Genomic DNA, 23,777 nt, shown 5'->3' with positions numbered 1-23,777 from the left:
TGGTACCCTTTCCTGGAAGGCTTGGATGACCACTACTGATGATCCGGCTTAGTTAGGGGATTCACTCAGTAATCTTAACACATACAGACACTATGTTATCACTATAAAATATGCTAGTACCTCAGTAGGTCTTTCCTTGTACAGAAGTAGCTATCACTATAGGAAAGGTTGGAGACCACCGGTTTGATCACCATCCGTGCTCAGTACATACTTTGGTAAATCAATGTTGGAGACATAGTGCTGTGCCAGAGAATTTAGAGATTCATTACCACAGAAGATGTTGAGCTGCTTAGAGTCATCGGTCAGAGGCATCGCTTCTATGAGTGCTGGGAAAGGGAAATTTATATGATAACTGCTTTAAATTCAGAGATAAGGATTTCATTTGTTCTAGAAGGAGAGACAACCAATAATATGTTGCTCTTTAAGTAGAATAGCCAGTTTATTAGTGAAAGGGAGAGGTCAGATATGTAAGCTCTGTCAAGAAAGTTTCACAATCGGGTGGCATGGATGCAGTCCAAAGCCACTGTTTGAGTGGAACTTTGCATATTGAAAGCAGAAGATTTAGGGAGAAGTTTTAGTGTGCCAAGTGTACTATTTAAAAGCAGAGCAGTGGAGGTGGTATGTCAGAAGATGGGGAAGTTGTTTGGTGATTTGGTATTATTAGAGTGCAAGAATTAAAACAGGAGGGAGTGGTACTTTAAGGAGGTTGATGGGTTGAAATGTTCAGTTAAAAATGCAGGACAGTATCAAAGTGGGCTGGATCATGATCATCTTACTGCCATAAGTTACAATGGTGAGGTAAGCTTTGAGAGGATGGAGGAGCAAGTGAGAAAGACTTTTAGTTTTTACTTTGCATGGGTAGTGTGGAATAGTAGGTGCTAGCCCAGGCTTTTATATTGTTTGTTAAAAAACAAGCTTTAAGTAGAGCATTTTTGGCACAGTTGTACTGATTGTAATCAATATTTCAGAGTTGTTTTGCACAGGGTGTGCTTGATGCTTTTAAACTTTTGTGGCATAGATTTGAGGACATGAAATCTTGAAAATAAAATATTCCAGTTTTGAGAAGCAAAATCTGCCTGTTGTTTATCATGATGGCCAGACACTATGGATGTGTACAGGGAAGAGGGAATATTGAGCACAGAACGGAAATGGTGGCAGGAGGTATACAAAAGAGACTTAGGATCTGAAAGTAGTGAAATGGCATGCCTCCAAGCAGAAAAACCGAGAACAGGAAAATTAAATAGTGAATGCATCCAGAAGGGACAGATAGATGTTTGGATCTGATGTATGCTTGCAAAGTTCTGGAGTAACTCATTTTGGGAAGGTCTACTGATGTTGATGATGGAACAATTGAAATGAGCTAGGCTGTTAACACTATCTTCGAAAAGGGAGTTAAATAAACTCTGAGACCAAAACTTGTTAAATAAACATCATTCTCTAGATATACAATTATTTAATAGCAGACATATGCTATCTTGGGTACGTTTTTGTATACTTTGTCAATTTTAAATATGTTGAAATACTAGCTTTTGTGCTTCCAGAACTGGCTTGTTTGGTTTACGTATAATATAGTGTTTTACTATTGGACAGTCTATCTAATCTAGCATTAAGACACTAATACCTGGTACAGCTCCATTAATGATTGTAATTGAATCAAAGAATGTTCATACTCATTTTTATTTTTTAAACATACTTCATTGATTTTCATTTAATACCTTTACATACCATCAACTTGGTTCAGTTGTACAATTGCATTTTCAATATGGCATTGTGTACATTGCGTTTGTGACCTTTTGCACAAAGGTATCTAATCCGAATATATCTGTGTGCAGTATCAACAACAAGTATGTACAGTGATCATTAACTTTGAACGTTTTACCCCATTCCCATCCTACATACCCCACTCCCTCACCTCCCTCCCTCCCAGGCCCGGGCAGTCGTTTTCCACATCATAGACCACTATTACGTCCTGTATATGTGTTGTTCATCCAGTGCTGTGCACAAACTTGTACTTCAACCCTCTGCTCACCTATTATACAGGAACTATGTACACTTCCTCATTGTCAATGCCTATTCTGTGTTCAAGGTGTCAGAAATGTCGTTGGGGTTAGTGCCTTTGAAGGCTTCTAGCAGTGTGTTCCTGTCCAATGAAATTGGGTTCTTCCTAAGCCCTCGGTCCTCCTCCCTGCGCAGAGTAATGCTTTTGGCTTCCCCACATCTTGGGAGTTCGCTGTGCCAGGAGTGTACTGCAGGAGGTTTAGCTGATTCCCAGATCACGGTGTTGGATATCTTGGCTACTATAAATGCTAAATCCGGGAAGCGAAGCTGGACCTTCTGCGACTTCTTACGTTTCCGGAGGCCCAACAAGCACTCCAGTATCGAGCCATCGAGCCTCTATTGAAAGTTGCATGGTCTCTTCTATTATTCGTTTAACCCCACCCAAGAACTATTCAAGGCACGGGGAAGTCCATAGCATATGTATGAGGTGCGCTTCCATTAATTTGCAACGGGGACAGTGATGTGTCGTGTCCAGGTACATCTTCTGTAAGCGGCGTGGTGTTAAGTAAGCTCTGTGCAGGACCATGTATTGTATGAACTTAAACTTGACAATACGGGACACCTTCCGTGGGTGCTCCAGGATATCCGTCCATTTCCTATCCATGAGTTCACTGCCCACATCCGCCACCCATTGAGCCTGACGGAGGTCCAGGGGCACTTTATTTATTTTATTTATTTAGAGGTTTATATAGCGCTTGAATCGACTCCCTGAGGAGTATCTCTGCGCTTGAGCGGGCTCTGAGGAGAGAGAGGACACTGGTGGAGTTAATAAGTAAGAAACAAGAAAGTCTTTAACAGTTTCCAAATTGTCATGGGTTCTGAACAGAGTCTTAGAGAGTCAGGAAGTTCGTTCCAGAGGCGTGGGCCGAGGTAGGAGAGGGCCTTCCCTCCCAGTCTTGCCCTCTTAATGTTTGGTACTTCAAGAAGATTTTTGCTGCTGGAACACAGGGCGCGCGAGGGAGTGCAGGGAATATATTTGTCGGCCAAGTAGGATGGGCCCAAATCTAAGAGTGCTTTGTGGATAATGCAGCAGATTTTAAACTTGATCCATTGGCAGCCAATGGAGCTTCACTAGTAGAGGGCGTGATGGTGACCTAGGAGGTGCATTCTGGACCAATCTGGCTGCAGTATTTTGGACTATTTGAAGTCTACTTAGTAGGGAGTCATTAGCTGAGATCAGAAGCCCGTTGCAATAGTCCAGGCGACTGATCACTGAGGCCTGGACTAGGATTTTCCGGGTAGAATCCGGGAGTAGTGGGAAGACTCTCCGGAGCATTCCGAATATGTGGAAGCATGAGCCAGCAGTCTGTGTCACTTGCTCTTTTAGGCTAAGGGCCTGGTCTAATCGAATGCCTAGGTTTTTTACAACTGATTTAGGGACAGGGTTAAGACCCAGATCTGATGGCCACCATTCCGGGGTCCACGTAAGGGCGGCATCGCCGAACAGCATGACCTCTGTTTTCCCCACGTTACATTGCAGAAAGTTGTTTACCATCCACTGGAACACAGCTCTCATTCCATCAGAGAAGGCCCGTTGGACCGTCGTTGTAAGTTTACTGAATGGAAATAGGAGCTGTTTATCATCAGCATATGAAACGGGGATGAACCCTAAAGTCCTCAGGAGACTTGCCAAGGGGGTGACATAGATAATAAATAATGTGGGGCTTAGACAAGAGCCCTGTGGCACCCCCTTGGTCAGTTCCATGGGAGTTGAGAGATATGGGCCAAGGTTGACACTTTGCGAGCGACCGGACAGAAAGCTCCTCATCCACGACAGAGCTGACCCTCTTAGCCCCACCTCTTCCAATCTTTTGAGCATGATGTCGTGGGAGACTGTGTCGAACGCCGCGGATAGGTCCAACAGCACCAGAATCATAGAATGTCCTTTGTCAAGGGACAGTCTGATGTTGTCAGTCACTGAAAGAAGTGCGGATTCGGTGCTGTACCTGGGCCTGAACCCGGACTGGGAAGGATCTAGACAATCAGTATGTTCGATAAAGTTTGACAGGTGCGTATTAACATGTTTTTCCGTAAGCTTGCTCAGATATGGGAGAAGTGAGATGGGGCGAAGGTTAGGCAGCTCTGACCATGGGGTGCTGGGATTCTTTCGAAGGGGTCTCACCTGGGCCACCTTTCATTCCTGCGGCACGATACCCTCAGTGAGGGACAGGTTGACAAGGGACTGCACTATGGGGCCAAGTTGCTTGGCCAGAGAGGGAATGGTTTTGGCAGGGATGTAATCAGACGGCGATCCAGATATGATCTGGCACATCAGAGTTTCAACCTCAGTTGTAGTAGTAGCAGAGAAGTCGCTGAGCAGCACAGAGTTGACCAGTTTAGGGGTATGTGAAGATACTGTATTACTCACCAATGTTCCCGTCGCCAGAATTTTGTCATATATCACCTCTATTTTATGGGAAAAATAGGAGGAGATATCATCACACATCTTTGGAGATGGTGATTCAAGGCTTTCACATGCCTTTGGTTTGGTAAAGGATTGTAGAATTTGGTACAGCATTTTTGGTGAATTTCCAGCCTGTGTCAGTTTTGATGATACGTGCATTTTTCGTGCAGATCTTATGTTCTTGTGGTAATTGATCAGAGAACCGTAGTATTAGTTTCTATCCTGCTCGGTATGTGTGGTCCTCCAGACCCTTTCTAGCTTCCTACATGCTTGCTTTTGTGTGCGCAGCTGGTCAGTGAACCACGCTTCCTGGCGCTGAATGGGGCGATTCCTACATACTTTTATGGAGGCTATCTGCTCAATCGCCTTGGTAATGGCAGAATTATATTTGGATAGGGCTATTTCGGTACTATCAGCAGCGTTGAACTGAGGAGTTATGTCTACATTTCGAAAAGTATCCGCTGAGACCTTATGCCACTGTCTCCGCGAATAAGATGTAGCCTGGATCCGATGTTTGGGCACAGTCAGGTCATGCATATGAAATTCAATGATGGAATGATCTGACCAATTCACCTGTCTGGGCGGGACACATTTAATTTTAGTAGAGTTCGAAAAGATCAAATCCAAAGTGTGTCCAGCTGTGTGTGTGTGTAGGGCCTACATTATGCTGAACTAGTCCTAAAAGAGACCTGTTAGTCAGGAGAGTCTGAGCATCCGAGTTTTCTGAGAGATCACTATGAACATTAAAATCGCCAAGTGACATGAAGTTGTTACCTGAAGTTAAATGCGGAGCCAACAGTTCAACTAGTTGCAGGAAAAAATTGTTTATGGGACCTGGAGGGTGGTATACCAGCGCACCTTTCCAACAGACATGAGTGGGTGCATCAATCCTAAACACCAAGACATCCATGGTGGCCGTACTGTGTTGGTCTAAGACCGAAATATCGATGCCATTTTTATAAATAATGGCAGTACCACCCCCAGTTTTGAGTGGTCTGTCCAATCTGATCATTTTAAATCCTTCCGGAATACCCAGTGTAATAGCCGGGACCGAATGAGGCTTAAGCCAGGTTTCGGTAAGGAAGCCCAGTTTTGGCTGAGCTGAGGAAATTAGGTCCCAAACTTCCGTAGAGGGCTTGGGCAAAGAGCGAATATTGCCCAGCAGATTTTTCCACCCTTTCTGTGTGGTATTAACGGACGACGTGGGAGGAAGATCTGGGTGGTCTGGGTGAATAAGGGAGGCTTGGAACCGACAGTGTCGGCAGGAGAAAGGGCCTTCCATCATGGCCATGTGCCTGAGAGACAGCCTGGAGATGCGGTTGGCTGTAGTCTAAGAAGATCTAGTCTGGTGTAGTTGATACGTAAAGAGGTATAATAGTCTATAGCAATATGGCCCGGATCTCTAGCGTCTGGCGTCGTCCTGGCGCGGACGGGCGCGGACGGGCGCAGACGGGCTTGACTCTGTCGCGGTCCGCTGAGCGCTCCGCCTTCTGGGGGCATTTGTAGTAATCCCAGCAGCAGCACTAGACTGCCAACCATCCGGAAATGAGCCTTCCCTCCACTCAAACGGGATAGGAACCCGCAGTGGACCAGGGAAGAGAACTGAAGGAGGGCCTAGCGTGCTAACGGCAAGTAATCAGGTTACAGCATGACAGTTTAACGTGTGCCTGGATGCTCAAATATAGCCATTTGATAAGATGGCTACCCTGTCCCATATAATAGAGTGATTTAACTAATTTGTGCGTCTTGGGTTCTTCCCGGTGTGGAGACCAGTGTTTCTTAAGATATTGCAGTAGCGCAGCCTGAATAATATACAATGTGTTTGGTGCCCCGTTTCCTGCACGAAATTATCGTGGTCCATCAGGGTCTCCACGCTAAAGAGTGCCCCTACTGTACTCACCCCTTCATCTAGCCATGGTCCGAGTTTGTGTTTTGTGAGTCTACTGCTCAAAAGTGGGATACCGACTAACGGGATGTTACCTGCGTAAGGGGTGCGACTAGACATGTATTTCAGAGCTTTCTTCCAGCATGCCAGTGCGGCGTGCAATAAAGGCAGTACTGTCATGGGGATTTTACATTGTGGCAATAACATTGGGTGTAGCTGTCCTTGTTCAATGTTTCTGTGAAGCCGATGTCATGCAAGTTGCGCCCCGCTGTCCAGTAGGACAGCCACTGCAGTTGGCTCGCATAATAATAGACCCAGAAGTCCGGTGAGCCCAGGCCCCCTCTCCGCGTGTCTATTTGTAACTTCTTAAGGCTCACTCTGCGATGACCCGTACCCCAAATGAGGTCTGTTAGTATGGTGTTGAGGGTATTAAAAATGATAGGGGGTACTATAATTGGTAAATTGGTAAAATAATAATAGTAGCACCACCATCTTAGACACCGCCACTCGACCCATTGCCAAGAGAGGCAACCTGGTCCAGAAAGTCACCTGTGAGCGTATTCCCCTGATGGCCTTGTTTAGATTTCCTTCCAGCATGTCCGCGATATACATTGAAACAATGTTCATACTCATGTTACATCTTTGAAACCATCCAAGGGAAATCATGTGAACCAAGATAGCTAATCACGGATTGAGTTCTAGAATTTCTACTTTCTCCCACCCACACATCCAAGTCCACAACTAATTTTATTTTCTTGTTTTTCTTTAAATGTTTTATGAGTTTGTTTAACTTCACTTCTAACAAAGTCCTGATCGGTGGTGGGCGGCCTCTAAAAACACTGCCTAATGAATCACATATTGTGATTGACTTTGAATGACTAAACCAGACTTCTTCCACTGATCCCTAGACTCTAAATAGTCAAAATCGCAGTTCCTGCTAGCACAAGTGAGACGGTAATCCTCAATAAAATTCAGTAACTTTGTAATAGATGTAAATGTGACAGGAAGCAAACATGCACAAAAAATTATTTGTTAACTATCGAGGACATAATGGAGCAACTAGGGGTCATGGGGTGGGTTAGAGGCCAGGACAAATACCTTCCTGATAAACTACAGAGAAGCACCAGTGATTCCTTGGTGCACAATCTAAAATTGGTGATTTACTGGTTGAAAAGATTACCTCAGCAACACTTTTTGGAATTTCTATAAACAACTGTCCTTCATGTGAAATAAAGCAACATATGTCCTTCATGTGAAATAAAGCAGGATAGTAATACTTGGTTGACATACATGCCTGGCCTGGATTGAGAGAATCTGGAGACATGACTTAAATGTGTCTATAACAGAAAGGTAGCTTACAGTAGTGGCAGAGGAATTTGCCAGCGGCTAGGCACCTGACTGATGGGCTGTCAGTTAACTTTTACAAGGCTTGCGCAGAATTCACTTGAGAGTTCTCACTCCTAACAGTACCGCATGAGGAATTTACTAATCCGTTATTGAAGATGTACAAGCCTGATGCCATTTGTTACTTATGTAGACCGATGTCATTGATAAAGAAGCATAACAATACTTTGGCTCAGATTATTGGAAACAGAATACTGTTTCTCATGTCATTATTGGCTCTACCGTACCAGGCAGGATTCATTTTAAAAGTCAACCTCCTATTATCTTACGAAGCTCTGTGTGATATTGCTACTAGTTAATCCAGAGTTCCAATGGCGGTTCTGCTATTAGATGCTAAGACACCATTGGATGCTGTAAAATGACAATTTCCCTTTGAGGCGTTCTGATGCCCAGAAATAGAAAACAATTTTGGACACCAGGTGAATTGTTATATCTACAAGCTAAAATGAGTATAAATGTTGCAATCTCCAATACGTTTGATCCCTCAGAAGCACTGGACAGTCACTTATTATGCCATTTACAGACCGCTTTGGCAATTTAACTGCTGGGAGTCTGCCTTAGGACAGGCCACATAGGGGAATTGGTTTTTGCTTCCACAAGACAAAAGTTTACTTTAATTCTGATTATATCATTGTTTATTAGATGAATTCCTGCACAATATGCTCTTGTCACTCAAGGCAATATCTTTTAGGTGCTTCTATTTAGGGAGTAATATGGCTTGGCCACACACCGGCATAAAAGTGGGCTTCTACAGGTTTCAGTTAACAATCTGGGAGTCGGGTACATAGGGATACTGGCGTATTGATGAAGGAATTATGGTTGTGCTTTAACTAAACTTGAACCTCAGGTATGTTGAAAAGTGAAGTCAGCACTGTCCATATTTGTTAGGATAACGTTCATTAAAACTGAACAACTGGCAAAGTATCAATTATTGCCTGAAAACATTGGTTATCTACAGCTGACTTTTTGCCCAGGTTGTCAAAAGGTCTTGTTAACAAGGTTTGAATGGACAAGCTAGCCAGAAAAAGGTGCAACTCACTGGTGTTACACAGCAGAAGAGGTGGCTTTGCAGTGTTCAACCTTGAGCAATATGACTTAGCATCTCAGACTCAACATGCAACAGGTTGGTTCGCTCAGATTTGAGCCTACGCTTGATGCATCACCAATGACTGATTCTGGTAATAAGGGATCTTGAAATGTAAGAAAGGGAATAAAATGCAAGGGAGCAGAATAATCTGCTTTCCCAGCTGGATATCCAGCTTATATCGCTGGGTGCTGGCTCCCACACTCTGCCATACTTCTTTGTTTTGATCTACAAGGCCCACCCATCTCCACTCACGTTGTGTTTAGAAACCTGATGAGCAAGATAGGTGTAGATCAGATTGGTGGTCTATTACAAGACATCAAGCTTGAAATTGCTTGAGAGTGTAGAAAGTCAGACAAACCATCTCGTTGAACATCTTTTGTATGGTAGACTGAGAAAAGTATTAAGTGCACCCTCCTTAATGCTACCTACACAACGTGAAACATATAAACGCAGGAAACTTGTTAGTTGTGGAAAAGGAGAGTAGACTGGCATCAAATCTATATGCTACTTTATTGCCTAAGTGAACTACCACTACAGATTGCTCAACAGCAACATGGGATAGTAGTGACATTCCTATTGACCAATATACTTAGATAAATGTGAACAAAAGTGTTTTTCTTAATTATTTATACACTTTTACAGTTGAGGTAATTCATCAAATATTAAAGCAAAAGCATTCAAAAGGAGAACCCAGACCCATCTGATCATAGCAGCTGAGGTGGTGCACCAGCAGTTGACTTTGAATAATTGGCATCGTCATAAGCTTTATATTTTGCAAAGATAGTGTATCTACAAACCAGTTTCTTGCATTATTCGGCATAACAAAATCAGTTTCTAATACACCAGTGAAGTTTTGATAGAAGAAAAGAGAAAGCTTCTACGTCATAGGCATAGTCCAAAACAAATGATATAGCTTAGAGACCTGGATTACTTCAGTGGTGGAGCCTTAATACTAATTGTTAGCAACAACTGCCAGGCCAAAAGATATTTGGATTGAATATTATTTGCTGGATGCGGATTCCACAAGAAACATAGATTTTGTATGCAGTGGGTTCCTGGTGATACCTTTAGGTTTCACTTTTTGAAGGTATGTTGTCTACATGTCAAAAAGTTTTGTACGTATTCAGCGAGTTTGTGCCACATATTCTGTCACTGTATCATCTGTATTTTGCTGTTTGCACTTTGTATGGTGAGGTTTTCATACATTTTAGTGACAGAAGAGAAGAATAGTGTCACCTGCAGAATGTCGTAACGACTGCCTACCCTCAACAGAGCTTACTTATGGGTCTCCCTGCTTAGGATTTTTCCAGTTTGATTAAAAAGGCTTTAGATACGTTTCCCCAGCTGAAAGTGAATAGGCCTACCAGCAGAAAGTATTCAGCTTCCTGGTACTCGGAACAGCTCAAATAACTCAGGCGGTCCTGCCGCTTGCAGGAGCACAAGTGGCGCTTAAATTTGGATCCAGTGGAAAAGAGTAAAGACAAAGAACTGTTACTTATTTATTAGCACACCATTTTTTAGTCCAACCCTGTATCCTTCACTGAGAAAATTAGGCCAGCAAAAAACTTCTCTAAGGAACTTTTTTAAGTTTTCAATCTTTTATCTAAACCTCCTTTTCTACCTTGTTTCAATATTTCTCAAGCTTTTTGTGACGACCTATCCATTTTATTTTTAGAGATACAATTATGACAATTTACTAAGGTCCCCAAGATACGTGAACAAATTGTCAGTGACACAGAGCACTACTTTCTTGAAAATGAAAATTCTGAGGACTCGGCGGTGGTGCTATGGGAGGCCTAAAAAACTGTTATAAGAGGGACTGCCGTTTCTCAAATCTCCACCTCCAAAAGAGAGAAGCAGAAGGATCTGGTTCTACTGGAAACGAAATATCAAATATAGAAAGAAGCCCCCAGGTGACCAATTCTGACGGGACGAGACATGAACTGCGACTCAAGCAAAAAGAGTTTCTGGCGGTGGCCAACGATGCGGCCAAGACCCAACATAGAGGCACACAGTGCAGAATCTACGAGCTGGGTGACAAAGCAGGAAAGCTGCTTGCGTGGCTCGACCGTAGAGAACTGGTGAATCGTATAATGGTGGAACTAACCACGAGAGCTGGTCACACGACCTCCGACCCGCAATCTATCGCTAACGAGTTCGCTGACCACTCTAGGGACGTATACATCTCCCGTACAAAATATACTGAACTCAATGCACTTTCCAAGCTCCATGATATCCCACTCCCGAGACTTTCCGCCGCCGAAAAACCGGACTTAGATACAGACTGCCGGTCGAAATATTCAAGATGATCTCGAATACAATCACACCATATCTTATTAAAATGTTCCACGACAGTCGAGATGCAGGACTGCTCCCAGTAGACAAAAGATTGGCTAATATTGTGGTGATCCACAAGGAAGGAAAACCTAACCACCTTTACTCATCCTATCTGCCGATAACACTACTAAACGCGGAGGCCAAGATTCTGGCCAAATTACTAACCACCCGTTTATTAACAGTCATCATCAATCTGGTACACCCCGACCAATCAGGCTTTATGCCAGCCAGAAACACTTCTCTCAACTTGCGGAGACTTCATGGAGTGCTTGCGTGGGCTGACGCTAATCTAGAAGATGCGGCGGTAGTGTCACTAGACGCGGCCATGGCATTTGACACGATCGAATGACCATATATGTTTGCAGTATTGTGAAAACTAGGGTTCGACCCTGGTTTATTGAGTTGGGTTCGCCTTCTCTACACCACCCCATTTGCTCAGATAGTGGTAAACAATCGAGTGTCCCCCCCATTTGAGTTGGGAAGGGGCACACGTCAGGGTTGCCCCCTCTCCCCATTGCTTTTCGCTCTAATGTTAGACTCTTTGGCGATGTGGATAAGGGAGGATCCGATAATTAAGGGGTTGAAATGAGCAACAGACTGGAGGACAGAATATCGCTTTACACCAATGATGTCTTATTATACCTAGCGTCGCCGGCAGCTTCTTTGATCCGAGCACTCCACATCTTTATTGTCTTTGGAGAATTTTCAAGCTATACCATTAACTGGTCAAATCAGTCGTTTATGTTTTAAGCAGTAGTTCCTCAACTCTACCCAAAGGCTTTACCATTTCAACTGCTCCTATGGGCTTTAAATATCTGGGGATGCATGTTTCCTTATGATCAAAATCTCGTTCCCCTGTTACAGCACCTTAAAAGTGATGTCATACTTCGGAAATTGCTCCCTCTGCCCCTATTGGAAAGAGCCGTTTTGTTCAGAATGATATCCCTTCCTCGTTTTCTTAATGCTCTTCAAAATGCACCACTCCGGTGAAACCAGAATATTTTAAATCAATTGACTCCGCCCATAGGGAGCTCCTGTGGGAGGAAAAACCTCCACGGATATCCCTTCCCAAGCTCACCAGAGGGTGGTGCGACGGAGGCATTGCACTCCCTTGACATCAAAAGATATTATTGGGCAGCCCACCTTACTACCGCCAACCACTGTACATACGGGCTGCAGGACGACCTGGGCTTTAACATGGACAGGTGGCTGCTCCCTGGCAGGAGTTACAGGGGCCCAATATATGCAAATCCCTCTAGATTGAAACGAAGGGGGCCCACTAACTATTCGGCTGTGTTATGGCGGGCCGCCACATTGAGTCTGGGGTGGAAGGACAGAATAACGCTGGCCACCCCACTCTGGGACACCGCCCAATCAGGGAATTTAAGAGTCACTAAAGGCTTTGACCGATGGGATATAATTGGCTAATCCTCTGTCGGGGATCTGTGGAAGGAAGGAGGAGCAGTCTCCTTTGACCAGTTGAGGGACGAATACTACCTCAGAACAATACAGATATCTCCAAATCAGACATGTGTTGGTCATGGTACTACCCACGGGTGAAACTCTGCCAGAGTCCTCACCATTAGAGGACAGAATACTAGACGCCCACCTTCCAGATAAGGCAATTTTCTTGATTTATAAAAAACGTATAAACAATGTACCTGACCCTCTCCTCCGAGCTCACTGGGACCACGACATAGCTGGACTGGATGATGGGGAAGATTAGAAGCACTTACATCTCCTGGAGAAACGGCTATCTCATCTAGGCTGAGGCTAGTCTAGCTCAAAATACTTCACGGAATTTACCACTTGGGGCCTACGTTGATGAAGATGGGCTTTAGGGTTGATGGAGATTGTATCAGGAGATGCAGGCAAGACGGCACATTCAAACATACACTCTGGGAGTGTCCAGTAATCCAGGGCTAATGGGCGAGGGTGACAAGTTGTATGACAGAAGTCATGGGGGTAACGTCCGACTGCAACATCAAGTTATGTCTCCTAAATATCTGGGGCCCTACAGACTTAAGCACCAAAGAGAAACTGTGGGTGTCAATGGCGATGATGGTCGTTAAGCGGAATATTGCAAAACTTCGGGGGGCGAGAGAAAAGCAGCCCATGAGGCTCTGGGAGAACGATATGAATCATTATATGTTTACCGAAAAAAACTGTATATGTATCAAGAGGTTGCCCAAACAAGTGGTCGCAGATATGGCAAAAATGACCCCTCCATCATCTTTAATTAAGCACTCCACTGTGCTGTCTTGTTTTTCACAAGTTATGGTGCTGCGGGTTAAAGAACATTTGATGGGCATTAAATCTGGTTCTCGGTTGGATCGCTGCCCACCTAAAATCTACAGCTTGCTCCAGATACGGCCGTTGATGACCTCACACAGACCAATAATAAGGGCTTAAAGGTTGGACAATTCCCCAGTCTATAAAAAGAAGCAATTGATATTAAATTTCTCAACAAACCTAACCTTAACCCTGAGGATTTAAAAAAACTATTGTCAATTTCATTACTGCCCACTACAGCTAAAATATTGGAGAAGCATTTGAACCAGGAATTTATTAAATGTATTGATACTCATGATCTTTTTGATCCATCCTAGACTGGTTTCAGGAGTGATCACAGTACGGAGACCGCCATATTTGCGGCCGTTGACTGTATTAGAGGTCAGGTTGATCAGGGTGGAAGCGCAGTTCTGGTCATGCTAGACGCGTCTGCGGCCTTCGGTACGGTCTCCCTGAATCGTATGGCAAAACAATTACTGCAACTGCTGTGGAGGGTAATGGGCTCAATATATTGCATTCTTTTCTAGTGGATAGGGTGCAAGTGGTAAGTTGAGTACAGATCAGAGCGAAAGCTTCTAATCTTCCATGTGGGGTGCCACAGGGCTATCCTTTTTAATCCTTGTTTCTCCTTTCGCGACCGTGGTTAGATCTTTTGGTTTTCAGGTACTGCCCTATGCAGACGTCACTCAAGTTATTGTCTCAATAACAGGCAGTGTGCCCTTGGTGGCAGACAGAGCTATAAATTGGATATTGGATGAGAAACAAGCATTTGCAATGCAATAGGTCTCGCATTTGCAAGAGTTTGAGCTATTGGCATTGTAAATGACCTTGCCTTTTGAAAACCTGCAAGCGGTGCGTAAACACGCACTTTGTACAGATAGTCCTTGCTTACGAGAAGCAAGGCCTGCAGTAAAAGAGGCGCAGTTATTGCCAGCCTTTCTTCTCGTAAGCAAAGGCTATAATTACAGAGTGCATGTTTACGCACCTCTTGCAAGTTTTCAAAAACACATAAATAAAAGGCATTGTTATTTATAATGCGAATAGCTCAAACTCTCGCAGAAGCGAGACCTATTGCATTGCACGTGCTTGTTTGTTTTGAAAGGGGATAGTACCTTCCCTTTTTAGCTGTCCTGCCATGCATTTTATAGGAGAACATCAGCACTTCTCAAGAGCAAATAGGTACTCCGCAAAGAGAGTACCAGCACTTCTGTATTTCCATTTAAGGCGCTGCCAGTAAGGGAAGCCAGGCTACCGCTGCGGAAGAGACTGGGAGGTAGCAGCACAGAAAAGAAGGCTATCGTTGGGCGTAGGCCACGGCGGAGGGCCAGGGTACATTAATGTCACTGCACACTAGGGAACTTCATTACTGTTGCTTTGTATCTGGATGACATGGGCTGCAACGGGACATAGCGCTCGTAGTCCCATTCTCAGTGCTCTGTAGGGGTGGACAACAGCCCAATGACAAAAAAACAAAACCCACGGAATGGAGAGGGACTCGAAAGGGAGGGAGTTAGATTCTATTACCCCAGCAAGGGAAGCCAAGCAGGTCAGGTCCTCGTGGGGGGCTCAGAGGCCCAAAGGCCTTAGAAACACTTTTGTGATCTGCAGCAGATGGCCAAACCCCCCACACCTGGATCGGACCATTAGTAGGCCGCATCCAAGACACTTTTTTTTCCCAGTCAGACAGCGAGAAGCAGGGGGCCATTGATTTCTGGAGAGAAGGCGGCAGGTCTTCCGTCTGTCTATTTAACCTAAGGAGACGAGAGAAGGGACCGCCGTCCGCCCGTCACCCTCCAACCCTCCAGCTTCTCTCCACCGCTGTGCTGTTTCCTTTCTGACAGGGGGGGGGAGGAGGAAGCACTACTAAAGATGGCGTGGCGAGGCCCTGCCCCTCTTCCCAGCGCAGCTCCGCCCCTTGCACACGTTGTAGGCATGGCGTGAGCGTGCACATCAGTGTGGCTTGCAGCTCGTGCCCAGTGGCGGTGCCTGAATAAGTGCTCCGCGGCTGGTGTGGCCCAGGGAGGGGGCCGTCAAAGCGCCTAAAGCAAAAAACAACAAAAAAACAGGACACGTAGAACTCGGCGAAGCAGGCGCTGCTGGTGTTCAGCAGGTGAGAGCGGGCCGAGTCGGAGAGCGTGGGCTGAAACGCTGAAGGGAGTGAAAGCGAAAGCACGCCATGGGCGCGTTGAGGGAGACGAGTACGCATGCACTGGGTGGGGGCGTCTGGTGCGTGTTTGTTGTTGAGGGTGACGAGTACACGTGCACTGGCTGGGGGCGGCGGGTGCCTGTGTGTGTGTTTATTGGCACTTACTGCATGCAGCTGGCTTGCGTGGACGGAAGGGGGACAGGAGATGTGCACACCGCGTGGCTGTACGTGCATGTGCACCAGCTCCAATCACCCTGCGCGTGCCCATCTCCTGTCCCACTTCCGAGGCAAGTCAGCACAATAGATCTCACTGGCGACAGCGCTACGTGCTACGTTCGCCAGGCTCGACCTAAAAACTTTCTCGAGCTGAATGTTGAAAAAACTGAGATTCTGGTATTTGGAGCACAGCAGTCCATCTGGTCTGAGCTGTGGTGACCAGAGTCTTGTGGCCATCTTCCAACTTCGGTCGAGTCAGCCAAGAATCTAGGGGTTATTTTTCTGGACTCATCTGTCATTAAACCTTCAGGATACTTGCACTACCAGCACGTGCTTCCATCTTATTAGATTTTTTAAAAAGATATTTCCATTCATTCCGCTAGCGACGTGTAAATCCATGGCTGTGGCACTGGTTTCCTTCCGCCTGGATTACTGTAACGCACTCTACCTGAACATTAACCAGGCTTCTCTCAACAAACGTCAGATCGTCCAAAAAGCAAGCGGTGAGGCTTGTTTCAGGTATCCCAAAACTTCTCTAGGTTGCCAAGGGTTTTCAGACCATTCATTGGCTTCCAATCAAGAAACTAGTGTTTTTAAAGTCTTATGCATAGCTTTCATGGCACTGCAGAACTTGAGCCCGAGGTTTTTCCAGTCGATCTTTCAGCGACATGTGCCCAATAGGCTGCTCCATTCTGTTTACAGGAGGAAGGTGGTGGTGCCGAAGATTTGCAGAGCCAGATGGGCTAGGTGCTCATTTGCTCATGCAATGGGAAATCTTTGGAACATATAGGTTATTGAATCATACACTCCTTTTTAGTGTTCAATTTGCACCAGAGTGTTTGCTGGATATTAAGTTCATGGGTGTGCGCAGAGGTATCGTCCTCTAAACTTGGGCGTATTGTGAAATGAATAAAGTTGCACCTCCCTCCTGGGTGGTGTCCATCTGTGCGGACAGCTATTGATGATTGATGTTATGCAATTATAACCAAGTATTCCAAAAGTAATCCAAAGTTGCAAGCAATTTATTCTTTATTGTGTTAAACAATATTTGCTGCTCATTGATTTCATGAGGTTATAACATACATTCATAGTTAACTCTTTTAATTTACCCCCTAAAGAAGGGCGGGTCTTACTGCCCGAAATGCATTGGGGCTAAAAGTTAATGTGTCACGAATGACTTGGAGAGTTAACTATGGTTTTATGTCATAACCTCATGAAATCAATGAGCAGCCACTGGAGTCCCATCATGAGGAGTGTGATGTGATCATATTTTTACACGTCATGGATGAGATGAGCTGTGGAGTATAGAATGCCGTAAATGGTGTCAGTGTGGAGTTGGAGGCCATGAAACAGGGCATTCCCATAGGGCATTACCACAATCCAGTTGCGAGAGTAAGAGGGATTGAACAGCAATTCTGAATTAACTTTCAGTGAGAAACTGTTTCACTTTCTTTAGAAAAGAGTGCTGATACCAGGCCATCTTTGTTTTTTTGGCAAAGTGTTGCTGGAGGGTGAGGTTGGTGTCCAGAGTAAATCCAAGTGACTTGGCATTCGGTGAAAGTTGGGGTTTGAAGACATCAAGCTTCATAAATGTAAAAGTGTCTAGAAATAATGCTGTTATGTCATAAATTCTCTACATGAATACTTCAGCATTTTCTCTTTCCAGCTAATTGGCTATTCCTATTCCATAGAGGTTCCGGTAGTTGGAAACAAAGCACTTGTGTAGGTCACTCCCCGGGCAACTTACAAAGAAGATGGCTACAACAGGGCAACTGAGGGAATCATTTGGGGTGAGATGGAAAGAAAATAGCCAATTTCTTTGTAAATAAGGGCTGCTGGGGTCAGCCGGGGAAGCTGCAGATTTTCCGACATGTACATACCAAGTCCTCTTTGTTGGGACATTGGAGCAATATAGGATGGAATTTGGTTTTGCCAATCTTAGCTTTTTGAGGAAACACACGTTCTGATGGGATTATGTTTTCCTTAAAAATGCATCATTGGGGGGAGGAGCTACGCGTTGAGCAGGATAGCCGCCAAGGACCTCAGCTCCGCGTAGCTAGCCACCCAGCTCGATAATCCTGTCGTAGATCCTTATTGTGGAGGACACCACCCGTTTCCTGTGACACCGCTGAGGTCCCGCTGGCTACTCCGGTCCCGCTGTGGTGACGGGGACCGGAGTTCTCTCCTCTGAGAGGTTACGGCCTGCGCTGTTGGTGAGCCTGGGGACTCGAGTGCAACTGGTGGCCAGGGCGCGGCTGGTGAACAGCGGCACCGCCGACCGGAAGTGCCCGGACCACCAAGGAGTTGCGCGAAGGAGATTGCCGCTTGTTGGCTGTGGTATTGTTGATGCCAAGACTTTGTCTCCGGTCCCGCTGCATGATCGGGGACTGGAGTGGAACAGGTAGAGGGCGACATCGGGAGTGCACGGAGGGCCGGGGAGCGGCGGGGCTTGTGACTGGAGGACAGCGACCCCTGTCGCGGGACTAGGTGTCAGATGTCGCCGACCCGCCGGGGGTGATAAACTCGTAGATATAGTTGGGGTCACATGAGCTGTTCATTCCCCCACCCCCCCGTGAGAGATAGTGGCGATACGTGCCGCCTTCAATTTTGGAACTCTGAGCTCCGGTTGTGACATCGGCCTCCGGGGCGGAACCGGGTGCTCCCCACGGCTTTGGCAAGCTGAGAGCCTGATTGTCTCTGCCGCCCTGGGCTAGCCCATTGGGATCAGAGGAAAGCTGGGAGGCGCTCTGGTATAATCTGCAAATCTGCAGCTTGGTGAAGACCCTGTGTGGCTGTGGTGGTGGCTCACCCAGGCAATGTTGGGGCTGCAGTCCCAGTGATCTCCTTCCGGATTGTTCTCGGCTGTCTCCTACAAAGGGACTCATCTGGGGCGGTCAGACCTAAACTGCGGTCTCATCGCGCTGTGGGAGAGGATACGATTTAGGGACCCGACCTGTCCTGGGACTTGCGGACCTCAGCGAAGCCAGATTGGCGGAACCTAGCGGGGAGTCACTGTCATGGCGGACTAGGGGAGATCCCGGTAAACCAGTGCCCAGATCCTCCAGAGGTCCTAAGTTCAATCCAACAAATTGGACTGATACACTATGCCCAAAGGATCACCGGCGGAGGCTAAGAGGTCCCAGGTGACGGGTTGGGAGTCCCCGGACACGCCAACGGAACTGACACTATCAGACGTGATGGCAGCTATCGAAGGAGTCCAGGCGTCATTGGGGCAGAAGATAGAGTAGCTGGATAGTAAACTAGACAAGGTGAAAATAGAAGTCAATCTAATCCGGGCAGACCTCACAAAAGCAAACGAGAAGGTTAAATCCTTGGATATAAAGACTGCCAGCCTGATAGATGATGTAACACAGCTTCAGCAGGAGGTATGTGATCTTAAGGCCTCCCGGGCCCTGACTGACAAGAAGTTGGACGAGTTTGAGGGGAGAGCCAGACGGAACAATGTACGCATTGCTGGGGTCCCTGAAAAAGCGGAGGCTCCGGTCCCGGATCTGTTGTTGAAGACATTATCCTCAACTATCTGAAGCCCAAGGGACTGGGGAACATTTTTCACGGTCGAACGAGCACATAGAGTGCCCGGGGGCAGGCTTAGGCCCGGTGCTCCCACCCGTCCGATGATCGCGAGGATCCTAAATTTTAGAGACCGAGATGTAATACTACAGGCGGCACGTACGGGGGGCCCCATCCAATATGAAAATGCCTCGCTCTCCTTCTTTCGGGACTTCACACAACTCGTGCAGAAACAACGCCAAAGCTTCCTATCAGTGAAGAAGAAACTGAGAGATAAGGGCTTGCAATACGGAATGATGTTCCTGGCGAAGTTGAGGGTGGAGGCGAGAGGGAAAACCTGGATCTTCGATAATCCTGAGGTAGCGGCGGATTGGATAGACTGCTTCTATTCAACTGAATCGGAGAGACGTGATCAGGAGGAAGCGGACGAACGGCCAGAGGCCGAGTGAAGGCAGACGGTGGGAATGAGACACTGAGACAATGATCGACTGTGGGACTGTCCCCGCCGTAGTGTTGGATTGAGGATGCAGGACTGTGGGGAGCGGGGGGGGGGTAACTCTGTAATGCTAGATCATGGTTTGAAACAGAGCTGGGGGGGGCGTATGATATCGATCCTCCTCTTCGTTACTATATTTAGTTACAGTGTTGGGTTTGAGTGCGGGGCGACAGGCCAGTTGAGGATGGGCATACGCCATAAGCAGGGGTGCAGGGAGGGAGGGGGGATCCAGGGTTGACAAATCTCTTTTGGTTAAAGGATGCATGGTTTGGGGGTTTGTTAAGTTTTTGTTTCTCGCATCAGGTGCCAGTATCGCAATTTGATACAAGTGGAGTGGGGTAGATGTCACATAAGGATGCTGAGCTGGAATGTTAATGGTTTGGGAGACAAAATAAAGAGAGGGATGGTAAGCCAACTGATCAGAAGACACTCCCCAGAAGTCGTATTGCTGCAGGAGGCACATCTTATTGGGAATCGTTGTATGGCCCTCCATAAAGGAGGATACAAACTTGTGGCGCACGCTGGGTTCACATCGGGGTCTAGGGTGGTCGGTATACTAACCAAAAATTCCTTTCCATTAGACATTCAGTCTACTTGGTTGGACCAAAGAGGCAGATATGTGGGTGTCTCGGGGCGGCATGGAGGTAAGACAGTGACCTTCTTGTCAATATATGTACCGCCAGGTCTTCAGACTGATACTTTTAAAGATTTGGGTGCCGTTTTTCTGACCTTGCCTCTGGGCCTTCTAGTGTTGGGAGGACATTTCAACGCAGTACTAGATGGGGGAATAGATAGATATCCGTCACAAATGCATACCCCATCGCAGAGGTGGCTTCCTGACTTTATTGAAACGCTGGGATTGGTTGATAGTTGGAGGGTACAAAATCCGGTTCAGAGACACTTTACTCATGTGTCCGGTGCACGCAATAGTATGTCCAGGTTGGACTATATACTGATACCGGCTGCCATGGCGGGCCCAATCAGAGAAGCGCGATACCTAGGCAGGGGCATTTCAGACCATTCCCCAATGTGGTTACAGGTCGAGTTCGGGCAACCAGCAGTTGGCAGGGTGGCCCCGATTAATGCATGGCATCTGAGAGACTCGACCCTTAAAAAGGAGATACTCAGGGTTTCGGAGTGTTATTTTCATGAAAATGTGGGTACTGTTGAATCGACGCAGTCACTGTGGGAGGCCTATAAAGTGGTGCTGAGGGGTGAGGTGCTATCCCTGATTGCAGGCAAAAAGAAATCAGGCAGAAGTGACTACGGTGGAGGCGGAAGTGATAAGCTTAGAGGAACAGGCGGTCGAGTCTGCTGCACAGGGAGACCTTCACCGGCTAAAGCTAAAGCAGCAAGAATATAGGAGCCTCTCCAGGGAAAAAGCGATTTTTCATAATCATGCCGTAAAAAGCCGTATCTACGAGCACGGGGACAAGGCCGGTAAGCTAATAGCTTGGTTGGAACGTGGGGAGTGGGCCTCTAGATTAGTGCCAGAGCTGGAAGGGTGAATTGTGCACACCCCCGATGTGTCAAAGAGAAGCAGAGGCACAGGTATCCCCATGATCCCAAAGTGTATACTTATGATACTTTATGATTCTGTACGTAAGACACACTAAAATCTCACAATGATGTCAATTGTTGTTCACCTGATGCGATTGTTTCTTTATTTTTTATGTTTCTCTTCAATAAAAAGAATTTTAAAAAAATGCATCACTGATAAGTAATTATACAGAATGAGATTTAATTTAGGAACGTGTATTTATCAGATTTGTTAGTGCAGAGCCTGTGTGGTTTATTGAGTGTCTGAATTATAAAATTTCTCAAACACTTAAGGTTCAATCCTCTTTTAGCTGTCTGTGTTAAGTCGATGCCATGGAATGAGCATTCACGGGTGCTATAATATAAACCAATGGGTTACAGTTGGCTTTATCTAAACTCCCCTTCATGAATGATTGTACTATGCTGGGCTTTGTTGGTCTGACTGTATTTTATCACTGCCAGTGGTGCCACGCTAAACAAAGAAATAATCTGGTGAAAGGTGATTTTAAGTGCTTCTTCAGTAGCACAGCAAATGACCACTGGATTTTCAAGAGCCCCATATTGCAGGGAGAAAGGACTGACATCATTCTAAGAGGTGCTTAGGGTCTGGATTTTACTGCCATACCATTTGAGAGTGCACCTGCAAACAGTAACTGCTGCCTAGAGCACTCAGAATTACAAATCTAAATGTATTTCACCATTTCCCACTTTTATCCTTAGCTGAAATTGTTATTGAAGTCTGAGTCCAGAATTCTCAAATTCAGCTCACAAAAAAGGCTTTTCTGTGGCCCTGACAGAATACACATATGTACACTTACCAACATACCTGAAATAACAATGAATAAAATGGTATATGCATATTCTGACCTGCTTATTGGATGATTGGTTAGCAATTGGTGTCCAAGCACTGAACTTCGTACGGTCGCTAACACTGGTCTGGTTGAGGATGTATGGGTCATTTATGGCCATCTCTGTTTCTCCTGTGGACAAGCCCAGGCTCTCCAGCTGCCATCGTTTCACACTGTGTGGGTTTGGTCTAGTGCTATCAGCCATGGTGTAAGAGTTCTTGACTACTTCCACTGGGGAAAGGCTTCCGACACATTCAGCAAAGAAACCTAAAAGCAGGTAAGTTACAGCACTTAAAATTTAACAAGTCTATAACCAATAAGCCACAAAGTGATCATTTACATAAGTAACTAGACACAACAATTGGGTCACTATCATTTTATCATTATGTTATGGTGCCAAATTCATACATTTGGCAAAGCAATGACAACCACATACACCTTACCATAGGTACGGTAGTTAATTCAGACTGTCTCCTATCGCCATATTGAAGATCAATTTGCAAGTAAAGGACAAGGTTTTCTTAGAATGTTTGAACCCAAAATGGAAAGTGAATATGTGAATTTTGAGAAACAAAAATGCCGATGTGTGTAAATCAAAATGATTGGAAATCCAAAACATATTTAATCTGAAGCCAGGGACACCGGCCTAGGCAAATTTATATGATTTGAATGTAAAAATAATACACGCAAATACAGGGAGAGACCAAATGTCCAATAAGGGCATGAGAGCAGATTAATTCAAATGCAAACTTTCTATTGTTTACAAATTGGACCTGCAGTCATACCATACCTAAATGCAGTAGACGAAATACCAGAGTAATTATTTTTTTTAATAAAATTTTTATTTGTTATTCATTCAAGATTGAAGTAGAAAGCAAAGAAGAGTAAGAAAGAAGAAGAGAAGGAGGAGAAGAATAAAGGAACAGGCGACAAACCGCCACATAACCCCACACAGGGGGTGCTGATAATATTGCTATAGAACCCCAAGTCATATATGGTACACTGTGCTGGTCGCCGCCCACGTCTATGTTCGTGTTCGCCAACCAGCACCGATTTGGAGGGTGCGGCAAGTCCATAGCAAATGTCCAAAGGGTTACAAGAGAAGGCGTCCCCAACCAGAAGCACATTTATTCAGGAATGCCACTCAGGTCACTTCCACATGCAAGGTATGTCGCAACAAAGAGTAAACTGCAACCCCACCCCAACACCCCTCAAGCCCCCCACCCCCCACCCTTCCCCTGGTGGTGGCGACCAACATCCATGTAGCACAACGTCATATATGTAAATGGTTAAATTTGAAAGAGGTGTAATGCACGAAGTGCTGGGGGGCAGACCGCAGAAGGTAGACCTCGGGATAGGAATCTCACCAAGGGACCCCAGGTAAACATGAAGTTTTTAAAATTCCCCAAAAATATATCAGACATTCTCTCCATACTCAAGAGTCGCCACAGCCGCGCGTGCCATAACGAGATGGCCGGTGCAGATGGGTTTTTCCAGGCAGCTGCTAATGTCAACTTGGCCGCCCCCAAACACA

General features: G+C 45.7%; 1 protein-coding gene across 1 annotated transcript in view; it reads right to left on the bottom strand.

The window, feature by feature from the left end:
• Positions 1-22,493, bottom strand: part of ECT2L (epithelial cell transforming 2 like) — a 449,543-nt gene extending 427,050 nt beyond the window's left edge. Inside the window, exon 1 of the mRNA XM_078649356.1 lies at positions 22,263-22,493. Within this exon, the coding sequence (XP_078505482.1) occupies positions 22,263-22,448 (186 nt within the window). The 5' untranslated portion in view covers positions 22,449-22,493. The remainder of the gene's footprint in view (positions 1-22,262) is intronic.
• Between the last annotated feature and the right edge of the window lie 1,284 nt (positions 22,494-23,777).

The sequence above is a fragment of the Lissotriton helveticus genome, chromosome 6 (genome assembly GCF_964261635.1).
Source record: "Lissotriton helveticus chromosome 6, aLisHel1.1, whole genome shotgun sequence".
NCBI classification, from domain to species: Eukaryota; Metazoa; Chordata; class Amphibia; order Caudata; family Salamandridae; genus Lissotriton; species Lissotriton helveticus.
The sequence above is the reverse complement of the archived record's forward strand: the minus strand, read 5'-3'. Positions and strand labels throughout refer to the sequence as shown.